The sequence below is a fragment of the Atta cephalotes genome (genome assembly GCF_000143395.1).
Source record: "Atta cephalotes unplaced genomic scaffold scaffold00003, whole genome shotgun sequence".
Lineage (NCBI taxonomy): Eukaryota > Metazoa > Arthropoda > Insecta > Hymenoptera > Formicidae > Atta > Atta cephalotes.
The window spans coordinates 7,467,415-7,479,974 of NW_012130067.1; the positions used below are offsets into that span (position 1 = coordinate 7,467,415).

At 28.2% G+C, this 12,560-nt stretch overlaps 2 protein-coding genes across 2 annotated transcripts in view; one reads left to right on the forward strand and one right to left on the reverse strand.

Moving 5' to 3' along the window:
- The window catches only part of LOC105625616 (glucosylceramidase-like), a 25,851-nt gene extending 22,049 nt beyond the window's left edge, over window positions 1–3,802 (forward strand). Inside the window, exons 4-7 of the mRNA XM_012206938.1 lie at window positions 1,892–2,320; window positions 2,438–2,517; window positions 2,874–3,157; window positions 3,516–3,802. Coding sequence (XP_012062328.1) covers window positions 1,892–2,320; window positions 2,438–2,517; window positions 2,874–3,157; window positions 3,516–3,627 — 905 coding nt within the window. The 3' untranslated portion in view covers window positions 3,628–3,802. The remainder of the gene's footprint in view (window positions 1–1,891; window positions 2,321–2,437; window positions 2,518–2,873; window positions 3,158–3,515) is intronic.
- Window positions 3,596–5,923, reverse strand: LOC105625615 (28S ribosomal protein S30, mitochondrial). Its single transcript, XM_012206937.1, has 4 exons — window positions 5,460–5,923; window positions 4,678–5,306; window positions 4,210–4,603; window positions 3,596–4,057 (listed from the first exon to the last, which is right to left on the reverse strand). Exons 1-4 carry the CDS (start codon window positions 5,921–5,923, stop codon window positions 3,847–3,849), a joined length of 1,698 nt encoding a protein of 565 aa, XP_012062327.1. The 3' UTR covers window positions 3,596–3,846.
- Window positions 5,924–12,560: the final 6,637 nt, after the last annotated feature.

Below are 12,560 nucleotides of genomic sequence, written 5' to 3' on the forward strand. Positions count from 1 at the left end.
ATGGTGATTTCAAAAGTTTAAGAACGGTGAATTTGACATCGAAGACAAACGTAGCAGAAGGCCGAAAGTGTACGAAGACACGGAATTGGAAGTATTATTGGATGAAGATTCATGCCAAACACAAAAAGAACTTGCACTTATATTAGGAGTGACTCAACAAACAATTTCATATCGTTTGAAATCATTGGGAATGATTCAAAAGCAAAGGAATGTGTCGTTTTACATCAAACAATTTTAATTATAGTTTATTAGTGGCGCCGTCTTTTGCAAACGGCGGAAACTTATTTGTACTCCCAATAAAAATAAAATTATATTCACTTGTAGAAGAAAACAGTATAGAATCCTCGTTATTTGAGACTTTGTAAGATTTCGTATGGAAAACATGGAATTTCCACATTCACGTATTTCCTGACTTCAATCTTCGCAAGTCAGTCATAGAAACTTCTCGATGTAAATTTATAACAATTATTGAATGGTTTCTGGTAGACAAGAATTATTATGACAAAAATGTGTTAGTTATTCTGGAAACTTCTCAATATAAATTTATAACAATTATTGAATGGTTTCTAGTAGACAAGAATTATTATGACAAAAATGTGTTAGTTATTCTGGAAACTTCTCGATATAAATTTATAACAATTATTGAATAGTTTCTGGTAGGCAAGAATTATTATGACAAAATATTTTAGAAAATTTAGTGATTTTTTTCTGATTTTTTTAAGAAAATAAAAATTATTTTGCAAGAAAAATATTCTTTAATAACGTAAGGTACGACCTTCGCATTTAAGCTACAGAGACGCTCCTGAACCAGAGCGTCACATGAGTACCCGGCCGCCGAGCCTCGAGCGATAGTGGGGATAGCGCCGGAATCTGCGAAATGTGCAAATCTTTGCGAGCATCGACTTTAGACAAAAGTCTATTACAATATTATATGTATACTCCTAATACGTAAAATAGGCAGAGAGTAAAATGTAGTAGAGTAAAATGATACAGAAAATAAATCAACTGATTAATTTAAAATCAAAACTTTACATTTTGTTTCTAAAGTATTTTTTAACGATAACAAGTATCGCTTTAATATTTAAATGCACAAAATTTTATTTCGTAAAAATAGTATCAAAATGTAAAATCAATTAAAACAATTTCAAAATACTTTCAACAGTTTAGAAACGCTAAAAAAGATATTAGCTTTCAGTCAAGGATCCGCAGTCATTTTGAGTTATTGTTATCAAGTATCCAAGAACGCAAAGATTTACATACATATTATATGTATACGTGTTGAATTAAATGTTGAAAAAATCAAGAATTTTCGTTTTATAAATTAATATTGAAAAAATTAAGAGTTTCATTCAACTTAATAAGAAAAATAAGCATAAGAAAAGGACTCGTATTTGTATGAATGAAACGATATAACATAATTATAAATAAACCCTACAATTTAATTTTTAAATCTTTTTTAAACTCATAAAACAAAAGATAATAACTGGTCCATTTTATTTCGTGATTTGTTTTACTTCATTCTCTATAAATATTTTGATAACATTTCTCTTTAAAAAAACCAAATTTACAACAATATCATTAATGTTATCAATGCTATAAAAAAAAGACGTTTTTATTTCCAAAATAAATTTAATTCAATATTTTCGTCCTCTCTCTCTCTCTCTCTCTCTCTCTCAAATTATTTATAGAAGCTATTATATTTTGCTTTATATTATTATTTATAGATACCCAAACAACACAAAGTCCAAAATTGTGACATAAGACGTCTTTAAGTCATCTTTTAGACGCAAAAAAAAACGTCTTATGACCCGACTTTAGATTTTTTGTTGTCTAAGTAAGTACTAAGTGCTAGAATAATTAAATATAAGATATCATATGATAATCTCGATAGGTACTTTAAAATCTGAATATTATCAACTTTACGCTGATTATATCCTAAAGTTCTTTGACGCATATAAGGAACGTGGTATAAATATATGGGGCATAACACCTGGCAATGAACCATTGGATGGATTTATCCCATTCTTCCCTTTCAATGCCATGGGTTGGACGCCCACCACTTCTGCGGCTTGGACCGTGGAACATTTAGCTCCGACTTTGGCTAATGCTGGATATAATCCTCTCTACGTAGCGATGGACGATCAACGCTTCGAAATCCCGTGGTTTACCGAGTTGATGTTTGAGTATCCAAAAACTAAAGAACTGTTCTCTGGCACTGCAGTCCATTGGTACGCTGATGAAATGTTTTCACCGCTTAGACTAACTCAATTGCATGATAAGTATCCAGACAAGTTTATACTGATGACCGAAGCATGCACCGGTAAGTATAATTAATTATATAGAACATAGATCATACTAATTAAAAATATACTTCCACGCATGCGAATCTTTCTTTAAAAAATCTATAAAAAAAAATTCATGAAATTTTCTTATATAGGTAGCAGTCCCTTAGACAAAGAAAAAGTAATATTAGGATCATGGGAACGAGGACAAAAATATGCCTTAGATATAATCGAGGTTTGTACATATATTTGATATTAATTGATGATCTATATTCCAAATGCGTTTATTTAGTTTTTAATTTTATCTGCCTAATATAAAGAACATTTCCAATTTAATTATGAAATAAGAACTACGTTTAATTAGAAAATGACAAAAAAACTTTTGAAAGCACTGGAGTTTAATTAGAAAAGTATATATTATTTGGTTAATCCGTTTTACGGTATTAAGAAATTTTATTACAGCATGAAGTATTTTCATTATGTAAAAGATGAAAGTAATAAATGTAAAAATAAAAGTAATATAAATCATATATGTAATATATAAAAGTACTTTGAATTGTGTATAATAAGATCTACAAATTATATTTCTAGAATTTATCACATTGGATGGTTGGATGGATAGATTGGAATATGGCACTCAATGAGTATGGAGCACCAAATTGGGCAAAAAATTATGTGGATTCACCAATCATCGTAATGCCGCAAACAGACGAATTCTATAAGCAGCCTATGTTTTACGCAATTTCTCACTTTAGCCAATTTGTGCCACGTAACTCTTACAGGATACTATCTACAGGTCTTGAAGACAATCCAAACATTAAAACGATAGCGTTCTTGACGCCCGAACAATATATTGTTGTCGTGGCTGTTAACAAGTTAGTAGAAAATATTTTATACACCGTCACATTAATTATTTATAGAGTCACATTATGATTGCTTTCCAGCAAGGACACAGTCAGACACTGTAACATAATGAATCGTTTCATCCTTATTTAAAGTAGGCAAACAATAAGGATGATTCACTATGTTACACTATGTCTGATTGGATCCTTGCTAGAAAGCACTCTATATGTAACAAAATTTTTCAGAAAAATATATAACAATCTTTTTTATATTTTTTTATTTAAAAAAATTAATTTTTTACTTATTTTATTTTATTTTAAATTACTATAATTATTTTTTAATAATTTAATAGACTCTTAAAATATATAATTTAGAATTTTTGTATTGCAGAGCTTACACTGCTTTCACTATAACAATAAAAAATAAGAACAAAAACAACGTAGTAAATGTACACTTACCTGCCAAGTCTTTCAATACATTGTTGTATTTGGCGCAAGAATAATGCAGAAATTTGTATTCAAATTATAAAAAAATATACAAGTCTTCTTTACAAACTAAAATCATAAAACTAACATTGTTCCACACTTTGTGTTGAACTTTTCACAAAGAAACAAAGATTGTATGTTGTACCAAGTTGTATGTTCTATGATACAATAAAAATTAATAATTGTCTTTTATACAATTGCTATTATATTTAATTCAATATAATTATTTGTTTTAATTATGGATAATATGTTTTTGCCCATCGTCCTCTATTTCTCTTTTTGGGATTCTCTCGTAAATGTCTTGGTATATAAACCGGTTGATGATCATCTAATGTACGTTTGTACATTTTAATGCCAAATTGCCAAGGTTCTCGTTTCTTATCCATTGGACGAGTTTTATGTCTAATAATATAGATTTTTTGCCAATCATATATTTCCGATATTCGTCTAAAAAAAGATATAATATTAATAAACAATAATAAAATATTTATTAACAATTAATAAATATAAATATAATTATCTTTTATTATATATCAGTTAACATTAAAAATATAGTAAAAAGGATATAATTATTAAAGTAACTTTAATATTTATTTTACCTGTGCCTCGGCCTATTAGCTACTAAATGTTTATATTGTTTTTCGAGCCAATTTCTTCTTTCATCATGTTCTATGTCTGCTATTACTTTCACGGATTTCCCTAAATACGGTTTTAAATTTACGCCTACTCTTTCTTCGGGAATATTCATGTAAAACTTAATTAAATTTTTGAGAACTTCTTCATTTAAACCGTAAACTTTATCATTTTCTATTTTATCAAATAATTTTATTGGTTCTGTAATCCAACATATGTTGCGCTTTGAATTTTCATCCGCGTACTCAGAATGCACTAAAGTAGTATTGAGTTGATAAACAAAAAATGACCACCATTGTCCATTTGTTATAATCGTTTGAGTAGTTAGTGGATACGTAATATCATTAAAAGTAGAGAAACCTGAAATTTTATAGACGTATAAAACTCGAAATTCAAATTAATATCTAAACTCTAACTTTAAATTATAAAAGTACCTTGATAACAGGCTTGCGACAATAACCAGCTATAAGATGCTAGTATAGCCTGTATTGTGAGTGCTACAGATGTATCATTATATTTTTCTGGCCTTGTTTGCAAGTACGTGCAATTATGATATGATAAAAGTCCGAATTCATTTTCATCGCCAGGCCAAAATCCAGGTATATTAGTTAAGTGTTTTTTTTCAAGAGTATAAGTTAACACCTTGGGATTCAATTTGAATGTAGGTACTTCCAAAGTTGAATTTTTGCAATCGCTTAAGGGAATAATTTGTCGTAGAGGATGCTTATGTCTCAAATGTATGACAGGGTGACCAAAATATTGAACAGGCAAATTTACTGAGTCATCAACAAATTCCTTCAGAAATTTAACAGATTTTCTGAAATTTCTTACAAAATTAGGAGGGTTTAAACCACCCATAAACCAAGATGTTTCTAATCTTGGTTCAAAATCAACTTCGGTGTGTAATAAATGTGGATTTTCAGAGGTAAGATGTATCAGCATCGTTCTGTTAATTCTGTGAATTAATGCTTTAGATATAATTTCTTCCATGTTTATTTTCCTATCTAAAGCCTTAATATTTTCATCCAATGGCAATTTATTTACTTTTATTTCATGCTCTCTTCTGCAATATTATATTAATATTGAAAAGAAAAATTTTCAAATATTAAATAACACATATATATTAATTAATAGTGAATAATTAGATAATTAATTATAGTTTATAGTTTATTTTACATCATACAGAAAAGAATATTCAATTCACAGAAATATGTACCTTCTGATACAATATTCAAAAATTATGTTATCCTCTATGTCACTCTTGATTGATTGTACTATTCTATCTAATTGTTCGGTAGAAATTATAGTATTATAATATGTTGGCAGATCAAATTCCTTGATGATATGTGTTCTTGTAAAATATTGCGCATGTGACAAAGAATTATATGGTATAATATGTTCCTTTAGGATTAGCGACTTCCAGCCATAATAACGTGGCATATTAATCTTGAATAGCTTCTCCTCTACAGTTTCTAAGCTCTTGATTTTTTCATGCCAAGCTTGCCTTTTCCTTTTGCACTTGGCTTTAAAGCTTATATCTTCAATGGATGGATATATTGGTTCTACATCTTTGGCTTCACTTTTACTGACTTCGCTGACAGCTGATATACTATATTTTTTCTGTTTACCATACTTGACTACCGTATTAAACAATAGTTTCTGTCGAATGTGAGCAAACATATTTCTAAGCAGAAGCAACAAAACTTTTCAAACTATTTTCAAAACTATTTAGTGTTTCCACGTTTTTTAACATACATACATCTAGAAGTAACAACAGATTTTATATATTGTCCAATTACTCGACTTAAATATTGTGAACTAATTCATAATCATTTTGATTTAAAAAAATATCGATTCTAGATAAATATAATGGATATTGATCAATTTTAGTACTTATGCGTGTTTACATACAATCATCAGTTCATACAGGTTATGTTATAACTTTGAATTTACACTTTAAATATCAGTTTCACTTCTTAATTTATCGTATAATATAAAAAATAATGATAAAATGTAGTCGATTGATTAATAATCTCAAGAAACTTCTTCCTTTTTTGTAGCCTTAGCCTTGAAACACTGCAATCGCCAAAAATTAAAGTGCCATTTCATACAGCGAAGCTTCGCTGGCGAAGACCCTCCACTCCATCGATTCGAGCGAAAATGCATAACGAACGAAGTTTAGTTCATAGTTCAACACTAGCCTAGTTTCCACCAAAGATTTAAACCGAATCAGAATGTAAGAACTAACTACATTCCCCTATCGTTCGACTGTAACAGGAGAATACTCGACTGTAGTTAGTTGGTTCTTACATTCTAATCCGGTTTAAACTCTCGGTGGAACTAGGACTATGAGCGAAGGAACACAGCGAAGCTTAACCTGCTACTCCTGTTTCTTTAATATTATATTACTAATATATTATTATATTATGTTTATTATTGTATAAATAGTAATATAAATAATAATATAGTAATAATAATAATAATAATAATAATATATTATTATTATTATTATTATTATTATTATATTAGTATTTTATCTTATTATATTATTATTATTTTACTATATTATTATTTATATTATTCAAAATAATATAAATATTATGAAAAGGAAGATCTTCTAATTCTAATATCGGGACTGATGTAAAGTAAAAACTGTGCTGTCATTGCAATTTTCGAAGATAGGCGCTAGCCTGACATTTTTTTTTAGCATATTGCCATTTTTATTTTCCATATAATGTAACACAGCAGCTACTGCAGCTATAGTCGTCTTTTAATCTCTAGTACTACAATTGAAATTATACGTTTAAACTGCTTCATGTAATTTAGGTATTCGTTATTCAAAATTCTTTTTGTCTGCAGTAGTCTTTTTATCGCAATGATATGTTTTCACAATTTGATACAAATAAAATGTATTAACTGTCAAACGACCCAATAAAAAATTTTTTATGCACGAATAAATGTATATAAATATGTATAAATATGTATATAAACATGTAAATAAATATTCATAAACATATATATCTAATTATATATGAAAATGTGTTTATAAATGTATATATACATACATGCTTCTTTTTTTTTGTAAAATTATTTTTATAGTATAATAAAATCGATAATAATAATAAAACGACATAAAAAATAATTAAAAGAATAATTTTCGCATTATTTGTTTTAGAAAAAAATTAAATTAAATTTGAACAAATGTAAAAAATATGACTGATATATAATTACATGTAACATTATACCAATAATTATGTACAAATAACTTTTTTTATACTTCTCTAAACTTGATTTTTTTCTAAAACAAACAACGCGAAAATTGTTTCTTTAATTATTTTTGACATTTTCTCATTGTTATTTTTCTTACATTAAACAGTAATTTTATAAAAGAGAGAAGGATGAATGTATATGGACATATTTCATATATAATTATGTTTATAAGTATTTATTACATATTTATGTATTTATACATGTATTTATACATGTTTATATAGGATGACCAAATATTTCGTGCTGATAAAGCGAATTAAATATTAATTTAAAAAGTCCTTTTTCATTTTATTTGCAATTTTCGGAATAGTTACAATATTAATTACTAAAGATTACAAGATATTAATTACTAAAAATCATCGAATATTAATTTTTAATCATTTTTTATTCAAATATTATCACCTTTAGACCAACAGTAAAAGACAAAAATTGTTTATCTTCTTCTTATAGAGCTCTAAGAATTTTTCAGAATTTTTTATTAATTTTTCAGGACTGCATTTTCTTATTGACAACTATTTTTAATGACATAACATAAGAAAATGTTGTATTAAGAAAAAATTCTCAAAACTCTTTGAGAAGAAAATAAACAATTTTTGTCGCTTGCTGTTTTTCTGAAAATTGACAGTACTTAAGTAAAAAATTTTGAAAACTAATATTCGGCGATTTTTTAGTAATTTTAGTAATTAATATCTTGTTAATTATATTTACAAAAATTGCAAAATGGTAAAGGAAAATAACAGTAATAGAAAGGTCAATTTAAGAGTAAAAAATTAGAGTTAAAAATGTAACGATTTATTATAGAGTGTCACTCAACTAGTTAAAAAATAATATATAAGAAACGTTTTGACTTTATTTATTAATCTTCGTCCATTAAAAAAAATAAATAAAAGGTAATCTTAATATTTAAAATGATAGAGGACCTTTCGACTCAATTTAGGCCGTACTCTATCAGTACATGAAATATTTGGCTGTCATTCTGGGACATTCTGTATATTCATACATGAAAATTTTTTTATTCAAGTTCAAAACTTTCAAAACACTTCTTCATTCGCGAGGCAGTAATGGGAATATCTCCAGCGATATGGAGCTTCGCTCCATGAAAAGGATACAGGAGATTTGTTCGCATCACATGCTCCAAATTAACTCAAAGTTTGTTCGCGTCGCAAGCTCTAACATACTCCATGTTCCTATTCACCATAGCTCCTACTTACTCTATCAAGCGCATTGGAGTGAATAAGAGCTATGTTAGGAGCATATTGGAATGTGTTGGAACAAATTTCTGACTTGATACTTATTTCAATGTGTAATATCTTAATGCAGGAATAATTAAATAAGATTAGCCTAGAGCGATAATTTTTATTATCATTTTTAGTATCATATATTAGTTCGTTGACATTGGATGGGGTTACATAAATAGGTTTTCTTTATTATCACTGATGAAGATTTTGTAAGTAATTTTTTGAAACATTTGAAATTTATAGCGTTATACGAATGTAATAAAAGATGAATTTTTATTATTTATTATTATTTATTTATAGTTAACTACATTTGCTCGTTTTTTTTAAAAAGCCATTTTGATTTATGACATTTTAATTTATTACATTACATTTACTTGAGCCTACTTTTCTATATAAAAGTTATATTATATTTTTATATTATATTATATTTTATTTTATTGTATTAATATTATTTTATTTTATTTTTTTAATTTTTCTAATTTCATATATTTTATTTAATTATTCTTTTTATTTTATTTATTTTATTTTATTATTTTATTTTATTTTATTAATATTATAATTAATATTATATTGTATTATATTTTTATATTTATGTCAAAAATGCATTTATTAAATGCGTTTTCATACAAAATGAATCTAAAATACTTTTTTCAATACAGAATGTTTTCAACCATTACGCATGCGTGCCTCAATCGTACCACCTTCTAAAGTGAGGCAAATGGAGCGTGCTTTTAATTGATCCATGGAGTATACTCTAACGCGACGCGAACATCTAGTCGCTATATTAGTTTCCGGTGACGTGAACGTATTGGAGCGTGTTGGGCATATTGGAGCGAAAAACCTATAGAGTTAGTTATTTTTCGACTGCCGCGCCGGTTCCAAATTTAAATACGCGGCTCTTTTCGATTTTTAATAAGTTCCGCTCCAAACTCGTAATTTTAATTCGGTCTCTATCTGACTCAATAATTCTAGCGTAAGATCCATTTTTATTATAAGATCCAAATCTAACTATTAGTTTAATACACAAGTAATTTTAGTCACTTTCATCTGTATAATCTAATGAACAAATACCTATATTTGTACTTGGTTTCATACGTATGCACATTTCTCTTAACAAAACTCTACCCTATTTCTTAGAAACATTCGTAATATCAAGCGCTAATTGAACGCGATCGTACTCGCTAATTATTCGCGAAATGAATGTGTGCTGCAAACCAGCGCTGGATCAATCCGCATAGACGGATCAGGAGGCTACGCTAATCAGAATCCGCGAATTCGTACCCCGAGCACAGCGCAGTATCTCCAGAACCACTATCCAGAATCTCCCAGAATCTTGACTAAATTGGAGCTGGATAACGTAAGTGAGATATCATAAGTTTCTTCTTTAGGAAATCAAGTCGCAGCTAGTCATACAAAGGATGTGCTCCGTATTTCCGCACTCGCGCCCTATTGATGTTCGAATCTTGGCGGTGAAGGTCTGAGCACAAGAATTGTCGTAACACTTACTTAGAGACTTAAGTTGTAGACGTAAGTAACGCACAAGCTTTGGCGTATGATTTATTGCCATCTCTTGGAGACATTTCAATAAGTGACTCTCTAATGTGATTATTTAGTGCATGCTGCGTATCATCGTATTCTTTCAATACAGAGAGAGCGGTATAATCAAATGCCCGAAGTGTTAAGGCTTAAACACCATAGGCACAGGCAATAGACACAGGTAATAAGCACAGGGAACAAGGAATTACGCACCGTCCAAAAGCTCCGGGATATAAGTTCGACACAACCTATACTAATACAAATGTACCATCACAAAAATGCATGAAGTCCATGAGATAAAAAATGTGGCACAGGGAATAGGAACAATTTTCCGACGCATTGGAATTTTATTGCTTGTTTCCTATTCCTTCTTGATTAATTTGTGAGGTTATAATTTGTGAATTTAGTTTTGGTAAATTTCAGTTTAAAAGACATGATATTCAATCACGATTATTGTCAGAAAAGAAAATTTCATGATTCACTAGAGGATAGCACTTTCGAAAATGTGAACGACTTTGATACAGAATATTTGACACAAGATGAAAAATATGAGAATGAACTTTTAATAGATTTGATTCGATCTAGGCTATTTCTTTATGATAAAAAGATTAAAGAATTTCGAAATATTATTATAAGATACTATTATGAAAGAAAATGTATGGGCAGATGTGGCTTCTATTTTAGGAATTTCAGATATGCACATTACAATTTAACTGAATATGTTTTTTAAATAATTTTTCCAATAAGTACATATATTAAATATTACTTTTTAATATACTTTATTAACTTACTGTTTAATATAAATAAATTATTTAAATAGTTCTAATTATATATTTACTTAAATCAATTAATGTCTTTTGCTAGCATATGTATCAAAAGCAAATTAACATTCAGATCAAATATTATACTCTTCTTGTTAAAAATATTTTTTTCTGAAATGTCTAATGTTATGTATAAATATATAATATTACAATTTATGAATGATGATGACAATATTTTATGTACTATATAGTCTCAGATTGTCAAGTACATTGGACACATCTTTATCAATGCTTCAGTAATGAGAGACAATTAAAAAATGAAACAAGAAGTGGAACAGAAAAATCCACAAGATAAATATGGATTCTATTTAACAATTTAAAATTTTTAGAGAAGATTATTACTCCAAGAAGGTTAATTTTATATTTAAGAATTATTATAGACTTTTACTTGAATAATCTTATAAGTATATATCTTATAAGCTTTGTTTATATACATATTTTATTTTCATAATTTCAGGATTTATTCTAATATTATGTACGAAAAAATCAATTCATGTATGAAGTCTCTTGTAGAAAAGTCTGCACAAAATGAAACGCATGATGAAATATGTGATGATAACGTTAGTAATATGCATTTAACAATGGAACTTGCACATAACAATGGAAATAAAGGCCATTTGAAACACATAATAATGGTACATCACTGAAGATGACTCGAATTGAACTGAAACGTTAAAAAAAAAACGAAATTCATGTAAGCATTTAAGGAAATACACGAACCTGTATAAAAGATTACGCAATAATTATTGCGAGATTATTCTCACGCGCCCGATAATTTTAAAATTTTTACACTTTAAATACTGATAGTCAATGACGTTTATATTTAACTTCTTTTTAGTCATCTGCATCATCTGTGCACTTAACATTGGAATCAATACCTTCACCAATGCTGAGATCTACACCTTCACTGATATGACCATTATCTGCTCCTTTATCATACAGAATGCCAATTTCAGAAACAAACAAATCATCAATTTCGGTAAAAATGTTAAGTATGCCTTCATCTTGTTTCATCGAAACGAACAGACCTCCAAAAAAGTCTAAAAATAATATAGAAGCAGCCTTTTGTCAAATGAATACTACACTCAATACAGCAGTTAGAATTGTACACAATCAAACCGATGATGATCCGGATATGATCATTGATAAACTTATCAGCATAACTTAATCAGCAGAGCTGAGAAAAACACCAATGGAACCAATGAAGAATATTTTAAAAAGGAGAAGGAAGTTTTGTATTCACATTATGAGTAATAAGCTGCTTTCCTTCTAGGAGACTGGACACATCTATTCTATTAGCATTTTTTATTTGGTGACTCAATCCGACTTCGAATCAATGCTTTAGAATAACAGTAAATCTATGTATAAAAAATAATCATCACTAATTCTACGTTAAGTAAATCATAAGTTTTAAAGTAAATAATATTTATTTTAAAGTAAATCATTACAAGT

Excerpts from the sequence above, each read along its gene's own strand:
- LOC105625615 (XM_012206937.1), bottom strand. The coding sequence starts at position 5,923 with ATGTTTGCTCACATTCGACAGAAACTATTGTTTAATACGGTAGTCAAG. Across the intron at positions 4,604-4,677 it reads GTCGCAAGCCTGTTATCAAG|GTTTCTCTACTTTTAATGAT; the intron begins GTACTTTTATAA and ends ATAAAATTTCAG. Across the intron at positions 4,058-4,209 it reads GCTAATAGGCCGAGGCACAG|ACGAATATCGGAAATATATG; the intron begins GTAAAATAAATA and ends ATCTTTTTTTAG.